The 20,010-nt window shown below is 40.6% G+C and overlaps 1 protein-coding gene across 1 annotated transcript in view; it reads right to left on the reverse strand.

Moving 5' to 3' along the window:
- acbd3 (acyl-CoA binding domain containing 3) overlaps positions 1-15,371 on the reverse strand; it is a 28,830-nt gene extending 13,459 nt beyond the window's left edge. The window contains exons 1-2 of the mRNA XM_003216088.4: positions 14,928-15,371; positions 1,659-1,800 (exon numbers count right to left, since the gene is read on the reverse strand). Coding sequence (XP_003216136.4) covers positions 1,659-1,800; positions 14,928-15,264 — 479 coding nt within the window. The 5' untranslated portion in view covers positions 15,265-15,371. The remainder of the gene's footprint in view (positions 1-1,658; positions 1,801-14,927) is intronic.
- Between the last annotated feature and the right edge of the window lie 4,639 nt (positions 15,372-20,010).

Below are 20,010 nucleotides of genomic sequence, written 5' to 3' on the forward strand. Positions count from 1 at the left end.
GCACCTTACCCAAGAAAGGGAGGTTGGAGACTGGTCTGAAGTTGTTCAGCACTGTGGAGTCAAGGGAAACCTTTTTAAGGAGTGGACGAACCACAGCTTGTTTCAGGTAAGATGGAAAAAACCCCTGCTCCAACGATGCATTAATGATCAACACAAACCAATCAACCAGCCCCTCCCTGGCCGATTTAATTAGCCAAGACGGGCAAGGGTCCAGAGCCGACGTGGTTGCCCTCACAGCCCCAAGGACCTCCACCACGGTCTCAGGAAGAACAAGCCTAAAAGAATCCCACAAAATCGGACAAGCAGATGCCTCAATCACCTCCCCTGGCACTGTGGTGAAATTGGAGTCGAGCTCAAGGCGTATCTGAGAGACTTTGTCTGCAAAATGGTGTGCGAAATCGTGACACCGAGTTGCTGGGTCGTCAAAAGTCTCCTCCACCACAGGTGGCTGAAGGAGTTCCCCAACGACCCGAAACAACTCCGATGATCTATTGCTGCAGACGCTATACGGGTAGTCATATAGGACTCCTTGGCTGCTCGTATAGCCACGGTATACGCCCTAAGAAAGGCTGTAGCCCGTGCTCGGTCGGACACGTCCCGAGAACTCCTCCAAGTGCGCTCTAGCCCCCTCCTCGTATGCTTCATCACAGCCAGCTCCCCAGTGAACCAGGGAGACGGCTTGTCATGACGCAACGTGATGGGACATTCGGGAGCAATCGTATCTATCGCCCTGGTCACTTCCCTGTTATAGAGATTGACCAGGACGTCGACAGGATCGCCAGGCTCCATGGCAGGAAGGACCCCAAGATTCCTCAGGAATCCCTCCGGATCCATCAGTCTCCTGGGGCGGACGATCTTAATTTGTCCTTCACCCCTGCGGAGGTTTAGGGTCGCCGAAAGTCTAAAACTGACCAGATAATGATCAGACCATGACACAGGAAGGGTGTTTTGTTCTTCCACTCTGATCATTCCACTGTCCGCCACAAAAACTAGGTCGAGTGTGTGTCCAGCCTGATGGGTAGGACCAGCTATAATTTGTGATAGCCCCATGGTCGTCATGGCGGCCATGAAATCCTGAGCTGCACCAGTCAAGGGGGTCTCAGCATGAATGTTAAAGTCTCCCAGCACCACCAGGCGCTGGGAGACCAAGGCCGAATTGGAGACCACCTCTGCTAGCTCAGTCAGGGAAACTACTGTGTCGCGAGGTGGGCGGTACACCAGCAGAAACCCCACGCTATCACGGTTCCCCACCCTCAGGTGGACGCACTCAAACCCAGATGCTTGCGGAACAGAGCATCTGACCACGGCGATTGATTGGCGATAGACAACTGCGACCCCTCCTCCGCGCTCCCCCAGCCTGGCCTGCTGATGCACTCCGAAGCCTGGTGGGCACAGCTGAGTGATATTTACTCCCCCCAGCTCATCCAGCCAGGTCTCGGTAATGCAAGCCAGATCCGCCCCCCCATCCAGGATCAAGTCCCGAATGGCAGCGGTCTTACCATTGCAATAGAATCCTGGAATTTGTAATTTTGTGAGGCATCAGCACTCTTTGAAAGAGAAGGCTAAATACCTTGTAAAACTAATAGTCCCATGATTTCACGGGATGAAATAATCTATATGATCAACAGTTCAGAAAAAAGAAAAAAGATGCAATTTACCTTCTATCGTTTCCCAGCACATCGAAGAATCCAACTTCAGGGCAAGTATCTGGATTGTATGGTCCCAACAGAACCTGTTTATGCAATGCTACAAGTCGGAGTTTCTCTTCATATGTTGGATGAAATGCTTTGCCATCTTTTTCTGAAGAAGATAAATGATAACATTGTTAATACATACAATTGAAACCACTGCGCCAATATGTACCACTTGACATCATTTCATAGACAAATGAGTTATGGAAAATCATAACTTCATTTACCATCAGCAGTATTCTCTGGACAGTGGTGACTAATTGTCATGAATAGGAATACAAGTATAACTCAGTTGACAAAGCCTCTGACAATGAAGTTCCCTTTTTTTAAAAAAAGTCTCTTTATGCCAGCCTAACTCCTGTTTTCTTCCTTATCCTCTATCCAGCTAAAAGGTTTATAGAGTGCAGGTAGATCTCCCACAGATTTTCAGCTATCCACAGCTTGAAAATATTTTGTAAAAATCCAAGAAGCAAATCTTAAATTTGCCATTTTATATATGGGACACCATTTTGCCATGCCACTGTATGGAATAAAACTTGGGGCATCCACAGAGGGTCCTGGAACCAAACTTCAGCAGATACCAAAGATGCACTGAGCTGGGAACAAAATGTAGGACACATGTAAAAATATAGACTTTCTGTTTTAGGTTGCAGCAACTAGCCTGCAGTAAACCATGCAAGAAAGCTTAAGATGAGAAAGAATGAGTGATCATAACAGACTTTGGCCCCTTTTACACTGCCATATAAAATCCAGATTATCTGCTATGAACTGGATTATATGACAGTGTAGACTCATATAATCCAGTTCAAAGCAGATGTGAATTATATGCTTTGATAATGTGGATTATATAGCAGTGTGGAAGGGGCTGATATAAAATTGAGCATGGGTGAACAACAAAGCAGAAAGAAAAGAGGAAACTAGATAAGCCTAACTTCCCAGCTACCATCAGCCTGTTAAAGCACAGATCTCCAAGATTGGATATCAAAATGGAAATCGTACAAAAAGGGGACACTGTTGTAACAAAAGTCATGCCTCAGTGCATATTAAAAGAGGGCTTTAAGTACGGCAGTTACTAAAAGGTTCAAATGTTTTTGTTTACTTATGCACACCTTTCTTGATCTGGCTGCTTCATTTTGCATGGGCATATTCTTAGTTCTGAATAAAACTTGGTAGAAACATGTTGAATTGCTCTTCTTTATTTATAATAAATTTGCCTGTTTTTTTTCCATGTTGTTTCTGCCTCTGGTACCAAACTTTGTGTTAGTGAAGTAATGCTCAGGAACACATTCACTTTGTTAGCTGAACAATACTTAGACTTCTTTTCTTCTCCAGAGAGAAGAGCCTGAGGTTTTCCAGATGCAACTGTACTCTTTAACTGTAACCAGTTTCAGCAAATGGAGACCATGCATGACAAAATTTCAAGTTAAACATCTGGAAGGTAACATACCTGATACAGCATTTTGTCTCATACAGAAGTAGAAGAGACTAGGAATTCAGTCTTTTGAACACTTATTTCTGAATGACACTGAGCTCACTGAGGTCTATTTCCAAATAAACACACAGAAAATGCTGATGCACATTTTTGTTGCTACACCTACTTTGTTCACCAAAGTGTTCAAAAATCTTCAAAGATTTCAGTACACAGAATATCTGCCCTGCTCTTATGCCAATCATGATAAAGTAAAATCAAGTTTAGGCAACTGCTAGCTGATCACAATCTCTCAGATTCGCATAGGAAGTGAAACTACATTGTAGAATTAATGCAGTTTGATGTCAATGCTATGGAATCTTGGGAGAGCTGCAGTTTAGTGAAGCAGCAGTACTCTTTTGCAAAGAAGGCGAAATAACTTTTTAAACTACATTGCCCATGATTCCATAGCATTGAGCCATGACACTTAAAATGGTGTTACAATACCTCTACAGTACATTACATCTATAATGCAAAGGTACCCAAAAATAAAAATAAAAATGAGGATGTGGGCAGATGAAGTGTGCCACTATGAGCTAATTGGAGAAAGGTTAGAATGAAAATATAATAGAGGGGATAGAAGCTGATGAAAGTAATATGATAAAAACAGAATGTGAGGGATAGAAGATAACAAATAAGATCCCTTTTGTACTTCTAAACTTAAAAGTGCACAGAGAGCTTTCTAGCGCAGTGCCGGTTTTTATTTATTTGTTCTTTATACAGACATCTGCCTGCCTTTTATGATTTCCAGTACATTAAGCCTATTTTTGATTTTTCTGCTAGGATACATGTTTGCCCAGACATTATTTATTCATGTTATTTTACATACATATTGTAGAAAGTGATTTAAATAAGAAAATAACCAAATATGTTACTGAAGCAAATAAATGGCTTTTGCTTTCAATTATTAAACAGCTCCTTAATGAATAATTCACATATATGACTGAAACATGAGCTCTAAACCGGCAGCGTTGGACAGGGCTGAAAGAGTTTTATTAAAAGCTGCCCAGAAAGTAAATAATAATGATACATTTCATATTTTTATCTAGCATTTCTGATGAGCAACAGAAGAGAGATGACACCCATTAAAAGTTTCCATGCCCCATGATTATTAGTCCAGTCCAAAAAGGCTACATCCTAAATATCAGAAGCAAACTTAACTACAGAAAAAAAAACTTATTTGCAATTCAAGTACTGACATTTTAAAATCTGCTCTAGGGAAGCTATGAAGCAGCTGCTGATCCAGTAAAACTGTTAGAAAAGTACTGGTTTGGATGAATTTATTAATGACACTTGTAGCACATTCACAGAAGTCTGAAATCATACAGAGAATGTCAGCACTAGATTGCAGAACAAGTCCAAAATGAATGCTCCCATTTTCTCTTATGGAAAAAATAAGCACAGGGAATTTTGTTTTATATTAAAACAGTGAAATCATATGAATGCTTTAAAGTACTAATAATTTCAGGATGTTGGGATTAGCAGAGCATCTTTTTCATATTTCAAACTGGGAAGACATTGTTATTGAGGCTATATGTATTCAAGTTATTTCTGATTTATAGCAACTCTAAAGTGAAGCTATCACTGGGTTTTCTTGGCAAGACATAGAGGGGTTGGCATGAGGATAAGAGTGCATGACCTAACCAAGGGGGTTTTATGACTGAATGGGGAGCCAATATTTAAATCACACTGGCTCTCAGAAAAAGGGATAATTTCTAAACACTCTGCAACACCATCATGTGCAATGGGTAGAAAGAAGATACTTTGATTCTACTGCTAAAACTGTTCGTTTCCAAAATACTTAAGATAATATAATAAAATAATTTCTCCTGCTCTAAACTGCACTGCAAAACAAAGAAAAAATAGACTAAGTAGGAGTATTTTTTAAGTGTGGAAGGACTATAAGTGACAATAAGCTTCCTAGAGAGGTGCTCTCTCTAGAAATTTCTAGATCCTCCAGTATCACTGAAGGAAGCTAACCACTGAATCACACCAGAGGACTTAGGGATTCTTAGAACTTTTTAATCAAATGTCAGTCAGAACTGCAAATATGGAGGGATGGCTGTACACATTTTGTAGCTTGGCGAAGTCAGATAACTACAATTTGTTGTAATTTGAAGTTATTACATTCATAGGATAGTGGAGTTTAAAATAAAATGTTTCATCACCTTACAGGCTGTTCCTCTGAAAACATCTGGCTCCTCCAAACTACTTTGTATACAAGATGTATTAGTAACTGGTTGATTGCTACAGAAATTCATACATTTCTGGAATTAAGTTATTTCAGCAGCCCATACTCTGCCATTGTTGCATGCAGTTATGAATGGAAAGGATCCAACTAGTTTCCCTGTTCTGACATGTGCTTTTAAGTAGACTGGGAAGCAGTTTTCTATGGTTTTCTCTTACTCATGTAGTCCTATATCCACTTTGTGTAGCCATCTCAAAATCTTAGTTAAGAAGTTGCCAAGGTAAGGGTTAATAATTCCAAATAGTGTTCCTCCTATGTTCTGTTGGCAAAAACTGTCACGTAGGAAACTAGTTGGATTCCACTCCATTATTTAAAACAGAGAGGTGCCTGTTCCTAAAACTTAGAAAATCTTCACTATTCTTTAACATATCAATCAGTACAAGTTGGTGTCTGTGTAACATTTATTTACCTTCTGTTTTATAATTTGGTACACTGTTTCAACAGCCATTCCATTTTTTGTTTGAGCGGAAATCAAATTTACACTCCATTATCGGGGCTCTAGGATTTTTCTGGCTAAGCACACATTAAGTACATACATAGTCTGTATTGACTGCACAAAAAGGATCTACATTACTAGGAATGCTGTCATCCCCCTCCCAATTCCTCTGGGCCATCTACTAATATAGCATGACCTAGTTTAGTCCCAATGCAAACTGAAATGTTGTACTGGGTCAAATGAGCTCCCAAGATTTGAGGTGGTTTACTGATTTTTTTTTTACTGTTTTGGGACACTGTGCAAAGTGTCTGAGTGTATCCTGGATGTATTAAGACCTTTCTCTTGTGATTGCCTTTTCTTTCTTAGTAGCCAAAATGAAATTAGTATGTGTAAGTGAAAGGCATGCAGCTTTTATACATAGGGTGCTTTAATTTTTGGTTCATGCATACATAATGAGTAGCAGAAAAAATTCTGTTTTGGGATGTTTTCACTGAACATTTTCTGAGTCTAGCTATGCATTGATTCATAAAATTTATCACATAACCTATGGGTTAAGTATCAGTGAAACTGGGCAGTTTTAAACTTACAATTAACTTTTCCAAGTGTCATTATTTCCCTCATGAAACAAGCCAAAACACATATGCACAACTCTGTGGCTATGGTAAAAGCCCTCAGTGCTTTATAGCTACAATTTTAACGTAAAAAGGGAAGTATGCAAGTTTTTATATCTTTATTTTTATTTTATATTCCCAGATTTTTCGGTAAACAGGCCTTTGTGTGTGTGTGTGGGGGGGGAGAGCTTTGTACGTGTTTGCCTATGATGTAAACCACATGATGTACAGTGTATACTCAGTAGTTTGTTCTTATAGGCTCTCTGAGGCCTTTTCTAAGAGACATAAGAATCAGTTTATCTCCTTTTGCCTATCTCAACATGTCCTCATTTCTATAGTTTTCAAAACTGATGACTAGTTTTGTTTACAGATGGAAAACATTTTTGATTGGATCCCAGTTTGTTACAGAGCCTTAGAATAACCTACTATTTTAAAACGTTCCCAAAGTCCAGATAACATTTCAGCTTCTTCTTCTATTTCTGTTACTAGCTTTGCATTATAATGCTGAATTTAATGAACAACACATTGTGGAGACCCCTTTACATTAATTGAATTTAAGCATGGTATAGCAAATGGTAACATGGATGCCTCCTCTCCTGTATTCACAGAAAAATACTGTTTGCTAAACCCTCTTGTTCATCTTAGAAGCAAGACCACAAGTGTGTGATTCTCCCTTGTAATATTACTTATATCTGCTCTTAGTGAACGGTTTCCTTTTTTCATTGATTCCATCTTGTTGTTTCTCCTCCTTTGTGCATCTTTTTGATTGAAAGCAGACTTGAATGCTCTGACCTTTTGTACAGATACAAAATTTCAGCCTGAGGTTTGCAAATGTGTGAATTCTGAAGATGGTCATATAAGTCGGCTTAAAAAAAAGGCATCTAGCAGGCCCTAGATGCCATCAAAGGAGAGAGAGTAACATTAGTTTTCTCTTGATCCCACATTTCATGTGATATGATCATTCAAAATCTCATTTTACTCTCCTATTAGCTAGTACACTTCAAGTATGAGCCAAGTTAAAACAATACAGTAGAGTCTCACTTATCCAACATTCGCTTATCCAACGTTCTGGATTATCCAACGCATTTTTGTAGTCAATGTTTTCAATATATTGTGATATTTTGGTGCTTAATTTGTAAATACAATAATTACTACATAGCATTACTGCGTATTGAACTACTTTTTTTGTCAGATTTGTTGTATAACATAATGTTTTGGTGCTTAATTTGTAAAATCACAACCTAATTTGTTGTTTAATAGGCTTTTCCTTAATCTCTCCTTATTATCCCACATATTCACTTATCCAACGTTCTGCTGGCCCGTTTACGTTGGATAAGCGAGACTCTACTGTAGTTTGAGGGCTTTCTTGAAACGGACATTTTTCCAGGCTTTGTCTTTTTTTAAAAGGTAAAGGTTTCCCCTTGACATTAAGTCTAGTTGTATCTGACTCTGGGGGTTGGTGCTTATCTCCAATTCTAAGCTGAAGAGTCGGCATTGTCCATAGATGCCTCCAAGGTCATGTGGCTTACATGACTGCATGGAGCACCGTTAACTCTCCCGTCGGAGCGGTACCTATTGATCTAAACATATTTGCATGCTTTCAAACTGCTAGGTTGGCAGAAGCTGGGGCTAAGAGCAGGAGCTCACCCCACTCCCAGGGTTTGAACTAAATACCCCAAATGCACCAGATCCCATCTTATCTTAGAATCTAAACATTGTCAGTTCTGGTTAGGTGGGAGACTGTCAGTGAATACTAGATGCTATAGGCTCTAGACCAGCAAAGTATGGTTTATAGAGCTGTTTTATGGCCCTCTAAAAGAACCTCCCGACACAAACAATTTTGTGCCCCAAATGCACTAAAGGGACAAAATACATCTCACATCAGTATTTGAGGTATTCAGCCTCTGCTTTTTCAGTATAATAAAATATCTGCCATGGGTCTAATGCAAAAGATCTACACTTGGTAGGAAATAATTTTAATCAAATATTTTTCAATCAAATTGAGAATCTCTAGGTTCTCCAGTAAGCTGCTATGATAAGATTCCTGGAAAAGCCAACCACAGAGTCATGCTGGAAGACCTAGGACCTTTCCACACAACCCTATATCCCAGAATATCAAGGAAAAAAATCCCACAATATCTGTTTTGGGTTATCTGAGTCCACACTGCCATATATCCCAGTTCAAAGCAGATAATGTGGGATTTTATTCAGCTGTGTGGAAGCACCCCAAGAAATTTGTAAAGAGGTGTTCTCTCAGATAAGCAAACAGCAATTTATTTATTCATTGTTTTTCACCTCCATGGAGATCCTATGCCCCTGACTCGAGTAAATGAGGAGGCCTGGCAATAGTTGGTGATGGCAAAATCATGAGCACTAAGGAAGAGACTTGTTAACCTCTTGTATTCTCTTGTATTCTTGATTCTTAGCAAAATACACAAAGTCGAGATTAAATTAATATAACATTTTACAGATATACGCAAGAAGCAAAACACACAATATTCTGGAAAGGACTACGATCTTAAATACTGTACATGTATTTGATAAATACTACTAATCTCTGTGGAATTTACTTTCAAGTAAAGATGAATAGTTTAAGTGCATAGAAGATCAACACTACATAGAAAGTCAGAATAGAGAACACGACATGGAAAATGTATGCCATGTCCAAAGTCCGGCCGGGATGGGGGGTCAATTGCAGCCCCTGTTCAAATTTCCACCAGCCCCCTCTCTCCAGGCTCCCTTCCTTGCTTTTTCCCTCCTTCTCTCAGCTTCCTTCCTCTCTTTATTTGTTTGTTTGTTTGTTCCTTCCTAGGGATCAGGGCCCCAGAAAAGGTGGGCTCCTTGGGAGGAGAGAAAGAGAAATAGCGGCCTCTTGCATCCCTTCACCACTCGGGCATCCCGTCCCAATGGGATGCTGAAATTGCGGCTCCACATTTCCAGCTCCTTCCTTGGAATGAAAAGGGGAGAACCAGGCAGCAACTATAACCCCCCCCCCCCCCCCGCCACAATCAAGGCCTCCCAGACAGATGGCCATGCTGCCTCTGTTGAAAAATCTCCTGAGAAGGAGACTCCACCAGAGTCTGAGGAAGAATATGCCACTGTCTGAAACGACTTGGAAGGAACACAACAACAATCCTGGGTTGCTGTGAGTTTTTTGGGCTGTCTAGCCATGTTCCAGAAGCATTCTCTCCTGACAAAAATCCTGATTAATTTGACTCTCATCAGCCAAAAGCAGGCCCACACTTCTCATTGAAAGATGGTACATTTATGTTGGTTAAAATTGTCCTTCTTTTTATATATTTTACTGTTCTTTAATGGGTTTTTTTGCACTACAAATAAGTCCTATACAGTGTGCATAGGATGCATTCATGTTTTTTTCAAACTATAGTCTGGTCCCCCAACAGGCTGAGGGACCATGAACTTTTTAAGCCCTTGGCTTAAAAAGTTTGGATACCCCTGTTCCAGAAATTAATATTTACAACTATCAGGTTACTTCAGGAAAACACCAGCTGACCTTTTTTTTGTAGTTCTCTTTGAAAAATAATACAAACTAACCACTCTATAAAAGAACTGGAACTTCATCCTACTAGAAAAGGCCATTCTTGGCTTATTTTTTTGAAAACAAAGATGCACTTTAACAATATCAGTATCTATTGTGAAGAGAATAAACCACAAGTATCACTAAAAAGCAACAATAAGGTAAAGGTTTCCCCTGACATTAAGTCCAGTCATGTCTGACTCTGGGGGTTGGTGCTCATCTCCATTTCTAAGCCGAACAGCCGGCGTTGTCCATAGACACCTCCAAGGTCATGTGGCCGGCATGACTGCATGGAGCGCCGTTACCTTCCTGCTGGAGCGGTATCTATTAATCTACTCACATTGGCATGTTTTCGAACTGCTAGGTTGGCAGAAGCTGGAGCTAACAGCGGCGCTCACTCTGCTCCCGGGATTTGAACCGGGGACCTTTCCTTCTGCAAGTTCAGCAGCTCAGTGCTTTAACACACTTCGCCACCGGGGCTTCCCAAAAAGCAACAATAACATGAAGAAAACATCCGCAAAATTCTGTGTAAGTGGCTGTGGTGTGAAAAATATGGGAAAAACAGAAATGGATCTGCAGCAGCAATATACAATTCTGTATTTTGTACTTTGATGTTCTATTTGATTTTTAATTGGCATATAACTTGAGTTTATCTTGGTTGAAACCAAAGACCAAAGTTCTTAAAATAAAACAAAGTGTGAGATGAGTTGGGGATTTTGCTAGCCTCTTTTCCTGCCATCCACTAACAAGCTCTACGTGAAGTAAGCAACTCAGTTGGGTTTAATTTCCCTCATGGTGAGCTTGCCCTACTAGGATGGGGCAAGTGGCAGACTCTTTTTGTGAAACTATCAAGTGGCTAATTGGTAAAAGAAATGCAAGACAAGTATTTGTTTGCTCCTTAATCAGAAGGGGAATGCTTCCGCTATAGAAGGGGATTGTTTTCATATCAATTTTCTATTTTAAATTGATATGGAAATTATATCTAACACCAGTAAAAACAGCTAATATAAACAAAAGGGGATTGCTTTGTTGCTACACAGAGAACTCCCAAAATGTTGCTGGGACAAAAAGGTCACTATATTTACCACACTCACAATTGGTTGAATCAAAGGCAGAATCTAGACAAGCAATCAACAAAAAGTAATTTTATTAAAAGTGTTGCAATGCATTTACTGTTCAGCATGGCCAAGGTTCACTTTCATAAAAAGCCCTTGAGTTCTGTATGAAACATCCAAAGCTGCGACTGCTATCAGCACCTTGAAAACAATTAATCAACTATTCTCCTTTTTCACATATTCATATACAGTAGAGTCTCACTTATCCAAGCTAAACGGGCAGGCAGAAGCTTGGATAAGCGTATATCTTGGATTATAAGGAGGGATTAAGGAAAAGCCTATTAAACATCAATTAGGTTATGATTTTACAAATTAAGCACCAAAATATCATGTTATACAACAAATTTGACAGAAAAAGTAGTTCAATACGCAGTAATGTTATGTTGTAATTACTGTATTTATGAATTTAGCACCAAAATATCACGATATATTGAAAACATTGACTACAAAAATGGTTTGGATTATCCAGAGGCTTGGATAAGTGAGGCTTGGATAAGTGAGACTCTACTGTATATAATACTTATTTATATACCCCCCCCCCTCTCAATTTTACATAAAACCATGTGAAAATGTCCTGGAGAAACCGATCTGTCAAGATCACATAGGTCCAGCTTCCCTTATGACACAGTTTATTTATTTATAGTATTTATATTCTGCCCTTCTCACCCTGAAGGGGACTCAGGGCGGATCACATTGCACATATAAGGCAAACATTCAATGCCATAACATAGAACAGAGACGTAGACAGATGCAGGCCTCGAACTCATGACCTCTTGGTCAGAGCGATTTGTTGCAGCTGACTGCTAATCAGCCTGCGCCACAGCCACAGTTTCCAAGCAAACTACTATTTACATTAAAAAGGCCGGTCTGCAAATGAGTTTCACGAAGACCTATGTCTGCAGCCTTTCTGCAAGACTGAATCACATCTCTCACCTGTAACTCTTTGTTTCTAGGCAGCACTCTGCACAGGAAACTCTGGTTTCAAAAGACTGTCTTGCAAAGAAACAAAGCTTGTATCTCCAGTTCACCTGAGCCACATTTCCTGTCCAGACACATACAGTATATTAACCTCCTCAATACCATTCCTGTAGAATACGTATCATCACCCTGCAAGTAGAGCCCTTTCCACATTTATCACATCCGCTTCTTTTTTCTTATCTCAAAGCTGTACAGACACAGAGGTAGCGCTTAACTATCACGGAAAGCAAAGGAAATGGTAACGTGGCAGCAGAATTACGACAGATTTGTCTTTTTTTTTTTGCATGAATGTTTCTAGATAAAAGCCTATTTTCTAATGTGGGTGGCAGAAGAGGCTTTAGTCTGAATTATATGACATTTAGGGACACAAGGGAGCAAAGAGAGGTAATCTTCCAGATCTTCATCACATCCCCATGGGTGTATGCCCCTTCAAGGTGCCTGATTATTATAGCACCTCCATTTTATTTATTTATTGCATTTTTACTCTGCTCTATCACAACCATGAAGGGGACTCAGAGTGGCTTCCAAACTGGCAGTATTCAGTGCCACATTAAACATAAAAACATATAATTGCAGAATAGAATATACATTAAAATCATAAAAAACAATGCCTATAAATACAGTACATATACTGTTAAACATTGCACTTAGACCCGAAATAAAAACCCAGAAACCATTTCAAATAGCTGCATGTTACCCTGTGCTACTCTCCAAATGCTTGGTCCCAAAGCCAGGTTTTAACTTTCTTTTTGAAGGAGAGGGAGCCGATCTGATTTCCCTAGGAAGGGAGTTCCACAGCCGAGGGGCCACCACTGTGAAGGCCCTGTCCCTTGTCCGCACCAGCTGCACTTGTGAAGGAGATGGGACCAAGAGCAGCCTCCACCCCCCCCCCCCCAAGAAGATCTTAGCGTCCGGACTGGTTCATTGAGGGAGATACGTTGAGGGAGGCTAGAACCTCCATGAAATGCATAGGGTTTTCTTAGAGCGTATCTACATTGTAAAAATAATGCTGCTTGACAATGACATCACTTTAACTTCTGTGGCTCAATGCTATGGACTCCTGGGAGTGGTAATATTGAGTTGCTGTGAGTTTTCCAGGCTGTATGACCATGTTCCAGAAACATTCCCTCCTGATGTTTCGTCCAGACATCTTCTGAGGTTGTGAGGTTTGATGGAAACTAGGCAAGTGAGGTTTATATACCTGTGGAAAGTTCACTGTGAGAGAAAGAACTCTTGTCTGTTGGAGACAAGTATGAATGCTGCAATTAATCAACTTGATTAGCATTTGATGGCCTAGCAGCTTCAAAGCCTGGCTGATTCTTGCCTGGGAAATCCTTTGTTGCTAGCTGGCCCTGATTGTTTCATGTCTGGAATTTCCCTGGTTTCAGAGTATTGTTCTTTGTTTATTGCACTACTTTATTTAACCTGCTGTATTTAACCTTCTCTGCCAAAGAGTGCTAATGTTTCACCAGCTCTTGTTTTTACCAGTTTTGTTTGTATGTGAGAATAAAACATCAGAGATGTGTTTTATAATGCTTTTATGATGACAATGTAGAAAGATCCTTTAGAGTTTTTTAATACTGGTAGCCAGATTTTGTTCATTTCAATTGTTTCCTCCTTTCTGTTGAAATTGTCCACATGCTTGTGGATTTCAATGGTTTCTCTGTGTAGTCTTGACATGGTGGTTGTCAGAGTGGTCCAGCAGGTGTTCTTAAATAATAGCTGATGAAGAAACACAACCTACAAACTATCTATAGATCCACTAAGAAAATCCAACAAATGCTATGTTCAGCAAAGGACAAGAGGGATGCTCTCAACTCTGTAGGAGTCTACCGCATACCGTGCAGCTGTGGACAAGTCTACGTAGGGACCACTAAACACAGCAGCATTGTCCAAATAAAAATCAAGGAACATGAAACGCACTGCAGACTATTTCAACCAGAGTAGTCAGCTATAACAGAGCACTTGATGAATCATCCTGGAAACCATATTATTTGAGAACAAGAAATGATGGACCACTCTGATAATCATCATATCATGTCAAACTACACAGAGAAACCACTGAAATCCACAAACGTGGACAATTTCAACAAAAAAGAGGAAACAATGAAAATGAACAAACTCTGGCTACCAGTATTAAAGAACTCTAAAGTCACTAAATAAAGAGCAACATTCAGAAAACAGAGGATTGCCAGACAAGAAACAATCAGGGGCAGTTAACAGCTCCCTGGCCTTCTAACTCAACTGCTGAGTATGCCTGCCCTGGTTGGCACAAGTAGATTTATGCACTTTATAAGTTTTGAGTTTTGTATATTGTTTCATGTGTTTAATGTCTAATTGTTTTAATTCCTCTGTATTTTTACTCTACTGTATGCTTTTAGTGGCATTGAGTATTTGCTAGATCTGCTAGATCTTGACACAAATAAATATAAATAAATAAATAAAATAAGTCTGCCCATGCAAAGCAGGTAAACATAGCATTGAATGAAACATGCAGATCACAGGATGTCTCAAACCTACACCAGTTGATAAACTGGCACGTCCCCCTCCATGTGTGAGGGAAGATGCTGCTAACTGTGAGAGAAATAAGGCTAAACACTGTGATTCTTTTAGGTAGTGCCACTTTGCCAGGTTGTTTCCCACCCTGAACATTATTCCAGATATATAAATCCCACTTGCCTAGTTTCCAACAGACCTCTCAACCTCTGAGGATGCCTGCCATAGATGTGGGCGAAGCGACAGGCGAGAATGCTTCTGGAACATGGCCAGACAGCCCGGAAGACTCACAGCAACCCAGTGATTTCGGCCACGAAAGCCTTCGACAACACACGGAAGGGCTAACCTTTGAAGAAGCGCAGCGCCAGGCCGTAGAGCTCCTCCAGGCCGAAGCCCCAGCGGCGCTCCAGGCTCCGCACCCCGCGGTCGCCACCCTCCTCCTCCTCCTCTTCTTCTTCCTCCTCCTCTTCGCAGGCCTCCCGCTCCGGCTCCTCCTCGGCCAGCGCCGTTTCCTCCTGCTCCTCGCCCTCCTCACGGCCCCCGTGGCTCGCAACCAGAGCCGGCAGCGGCCTCCTGGGCTGGGCCTGGGCCCCGCGGGGAGCTTCCTCTGAGTCCGGGCTGAGCGTCAGGCCGTCGATAGAAACCTCCAGCCGCTCCGAGCTCAGCGCCGCCGCGGCCGCCATCGCCTGCCTCGCCCCCTCCGAGTGCTAGTGCTGCTCCTCGGCTAGGCGGCCACGTCTCGACTTCCGCCTCAGTCGCTCGCTCGCTCACCGCGACCCGGATCTTCCGGCGCTGTGAGGACCCGGATGTAAGACGCGGCAGGAAAGGGGCGGGACGTCGCCTGGAAGCCCCGCCTCCCAGCTCACCTGGAAAGGGTGACAGCGGAGGCCTGTGCTTTCTGGCCTATGGAGGGCTATAGATCAAGCATGGGCAAACTTCGGCCCTTCAGGTGTTTTGGACTTCAACCCCCCACACAATTTCTAACAGCCAGTAGGCTGTTAGGAATTGTGGGAGCTGAAGTCCAAAACACTTGGAGGAAGGGCCTAAGTTTGCCCATGCTTGGTGTAGATGCACTCTATTTCTTCTCTGTTTAGTGCCATCAATGTGGTAGAGCCTCGCTTATCCAACATAAACGGGCCGACAGAACGTTGGATAAGCGAAAATGTTGGATAATAAGGAGGGATTAAGGAAAAGACTATTAAACATCAAATTACATTATGATTTTACAAATTAAGGAACAAAACATGTTTTACAGCAAACTGACAGAAAAAGTTCAGTACATGGTAATTTTATGTAATAATTACTGTATCTACAAATTTAGCATCAAAACATCGTAACCTACTGACTACAAAAAATTGACTACTAAAAGGCAAACTGTGTTGGATAATACAGAACGTTGGATAAGCGAAGGTTAGATAAGCAAGACTCTACTGTATATGTAAAACCACCAAATGTGCAATGTGTAGAACCCAAACCTGCCAATGGGGTGCAACCTAAAATACTTTGTATATAATATATATTTACAAACACACACATATGTGTGTAGATCTTCATGTCTGTACACACATACACAAAGGGAAGCAATATTAGCCTATATATTAGCCTTCTCCCCCAAAGGAGACTCAAAAGCATTTCACACTAAAAACCATAACAACTCACTTCTGGTGCGAGAAAATTGGCGATCTCTAGAGATACATTGCCCAGGGGATGCCCGGATGTGTTAGCATCCTGCTAGGAGGTTTCTCGTGTCCCTGCATGCTAGAGCTGACAGATGGGAGCTCACTGTTTTGCGAATTCGAGTCAGCAACCCAACCTTCAGCTCAGCAGTTCAGCTGGCACAAGGTTTTAACCCACTGCACCATCGTGGCTCTGATAAAAAACAAAATTAAAAACAGGACTATTTAAAACACAGTTAAAACCAAATAAAATACATATTAAATGACATAAAGTAAAATACTACAGCTGTGAAACAAATTTTCTAGATGAAATACAATTTTTTTACAATTAATCTCAAAACACGCGATCAATACATGTAATGAAAATATAGGGGTATAAGATAAACTGAAATTCCCAAGGCTTTAAAAATTGAGGGAGTTTTTAAGATTTAAAGGTAATGCAGGGAGGAACAGCTTGCAAATGCTCCTTTTGCTGTTAAATAAACAATCTGTAGTGTTGGTTAAAAAAAAAACCAATCCCATTGGGAATTTTCAGCAGTAATTCACCTGGTGCTGCTCTCTTTTCATGGGGTGCCAATACTGTGGAATGACTGCAGTTTAACACCACCTTAACTGCCATGGATCAATGCTATGAAATCTTGAGTCTCATGGTTTTACAATGTATTTAATCTTCTCTGCCAAACAGTGCTAAAGCTTCACCAGCTCTCGTTCTTACCGGTTTTGTGTGTATGTGAGAATAAGACTTCAGAGATCTGTGTTTTATAATGCTTTTATGGTGACGATGTAGAAAGATCTTTACTTTGCTTTTCTTTTGCATTTTGTCTAGTAGCAGGCTCAGGCAATATGAGAATGAGGCAATGCCACCTTCAGCCTCCCTTGGGACAGTGTCTGGTTTATTGAGTTTTCAGTATGCTTATTTATTTTATTTTATTTACAGCATTTATACCCCGCCCTTCTCACCCGAGGGTTTTATGACTCGAGTTTTATGACTCCAGAAATAGATCATTCATGGCTCATGCAATTAATCCTGTACCATTTGTATGAAAGTAAACGAAGAAGAAGAAAATAGAAAATGTTGTAGATGATTCAGTCAAAGCCAATATTGTTCATTCCCTTGTGAATGAAAAAACATACATATTACCAGGAAACTTTTTTGATCTTACGTATGACATTTTCTTAAATGGAGCCAGCTCATTGCTCCATGTAACCTAATATACTTTGACAAGCAGAATTCCTCGACTTTAAAAGCTCTTATAAAGGTGCATCTACACTATAAAATTAATGCAATTTGACATCAACTGGACTGCCATGGCTTATTATAGAATCATGGGAGATGCAGTTTTACAAGTATTTAGCCTTCTCTCCTAAAATTGCTGGTTTCTCACTAAACTACAAGCCCCAGAATTCCATAGCATTGAGCCATGACAGTTAGTGGTGTCAAACTGCATGAATTTTACAGTACAGAGCCAGCTTAAGACTGAAAAGGGCAACAGACCTCCTTAGTTGAATATACAATGTCTACCCACAACGTACCTGAAAATATGGAAGTGTTGCTGGGGGACCCAAAAAACTGGCAGCTGCAGCATATACAATGTTTTGGGAGATGATGTGGTCAGGCAAGACAAAGGAGCCACTCTTAAGCTCAAGCTAATATGATGGACATGTTTACCTGAGAATAGATGTTGTACATGTAGATGTTTGACCTCCTTTACTCTCTTTTTTACATTTACAGTATTCATCTTAGATTGCATCTACATTGCAGAACTAATCTAGTTTGACACCGCTTTAACTGAAATGCCTTAGTGCTATGGAATCCTGGAATTTGTAGATTGGTGAGGCACTAGCACTATTTGGCAGTCATGGCTAAAGACCTTGTATTGAGCCATGGCAGTTCAAGTGGTGTCTACCTGCATTAATTCTACAGTGTAGATCAGGCCTGCCAACCTGCGACCCTCCAGCTGTTTTGGTCTCTAACTCCCAGAAGCCTAGCCAGCTTGTCCAATGGTGAGGAATTCTGGGAGTTGGAGGCCAAAACAGTTGGAAGGCCACAGGTTGTGCAGGACTGGTGTAAATGCACCCTGCCTTGTCTCTCTCTTTTGGATCTTCCTCTTTTATTAGAGCTTACAAATTTTGCCCCTGGTGGCGCAGTGGATTAAATCACTGACCTGCTGAACTTGCTGACCGAAAGGTTGGCAGTTCGCATCCAGAGAGTGGGGTGAGCTCCCACTCTTAGCCCCCGCTTCTGCCAACCTAGCAGTTCGAAAACATGCAAATGTGAGTAGATCAATAGGTACCCTTCTGGCGAGAAGGTAACGGTGCTCAATGCAGTCATGGCGGCCACATGACCTTGGAGGTGTCTACAGACAACGCTGGCTGTTCGGCTTAGAAATGGAGATGAGCACCAACCCCGAGTCAGAAACGACTAGACTTAATGTCAGGGAACAACCTTTGCCTTTAGCTTTACAAACTCTTCAAAGTTAGTTTTCAGCAGGAAAAAGTAAAATACCTTGGAGTCAATCTTTCCAAGATCACAGAACCAGTTTGGCATAATGGATTGTTGGACTACGACTCTGAAGACCAAATCCCCACTCAGCCATGGAAATCCACTAAGTGATCTTGGGCAAACCAGTCTCCCAGTCAAAGACCAAGACAAACCTTTGAAAAAATTATTTCCAAGAAAATTCCGTGACAGGTTTGCCTGTTGAAAATGACTTGAAGGCACACAATAACAAAAATTAACTACGGTATATTAAATCCAGTGTTCTGCCCTTTCAAGCAGCAGCTTAAGTCTTGGATCAAGGACCTACTCTACTTTGCACTGGAAGTAAAAGAGCAATATATCTAGCCATTCTTTATACCTGCCAGCAAAATACAGGTACTTATCTTTGATTCGGACTAGTAATTTTTATAGTATTCAATTCCCTTTTGCTCATGTATTGTGCTTTATTTAGATTGTAAACCTGAGTGCAGGGAACTATTAATTTGACAGCCTTTAAGCCAATCTGCGAGTCTTTGTGGCCGAAGAATGGGATATAAATTATTATATAAATTATTGTGTGCTTTCAGGTCTTTTCCAACCTATAGCTTCCCTGAAGCACAGGGTGTCTTGTTTCGTTTTCTGTGTAAAAGAAATTTGCCGTTCCATTACATTGAGACTTTGAACAAGGAACTGAGAGGAGCTTGCTTCTTGGCAGAAGTGAAAGAAAGGCTTAAGACTATTACTAAAAAGAAATGGTTGCAGATTTCTGTGTGCAAAAGCAGCATTTTCATTTGAATGATTTGGGCAAAAGGCATATGTTTCGACTTAAGTTATGTCCGGATCACTGTTATGAAAATGATAACAACTATGACTATATAGTTATTTTTACATTCCATTTTCTGCTATTAAAACAAGGAATATGTTCTGTGATGGAAAAGAAATTGTATGAACTCATTCTTCTTGTTAAGAAGAGCCAAAGTTAAAAAACCCACCACAGGGTTTTAAAAAAATTTTAAAAAAATGAAAGTACCATAATATTTTCAAAGAAACCTAAACTTTCTCTACCATATTTCCCACATCTCTGGGCAAAAATGCACCTCTTAAAATATAGTCACTACATATTTGGAAATTACTTCAAGCCTTAAAACACTGCAATTTACATAAATCAATGAGAATAAAATATTTATGCAGTTCTTAAAAGAACAGGCTTTGCTAAATATAGACTCTGCTGTTATGTTTTGAAGCAGCACAAATACAGACACGGAATACAGAAG

Source organism: Anolis carolinensis, chromosome 1, assembly GCF_035594765.1.
Source record: "Anolis carolinensis isolate JA03-04 chromosome 1, rAnoCar3.1.pri, whole genome shotgun sequence".
Classification (NCBI taxonomy): domain Eukaryota; kingdom Metazoa; phylum Chordata; class Lepidosauria; order Squamata; family Dactyloidae; genus Anolis; species Anolis carolinensis.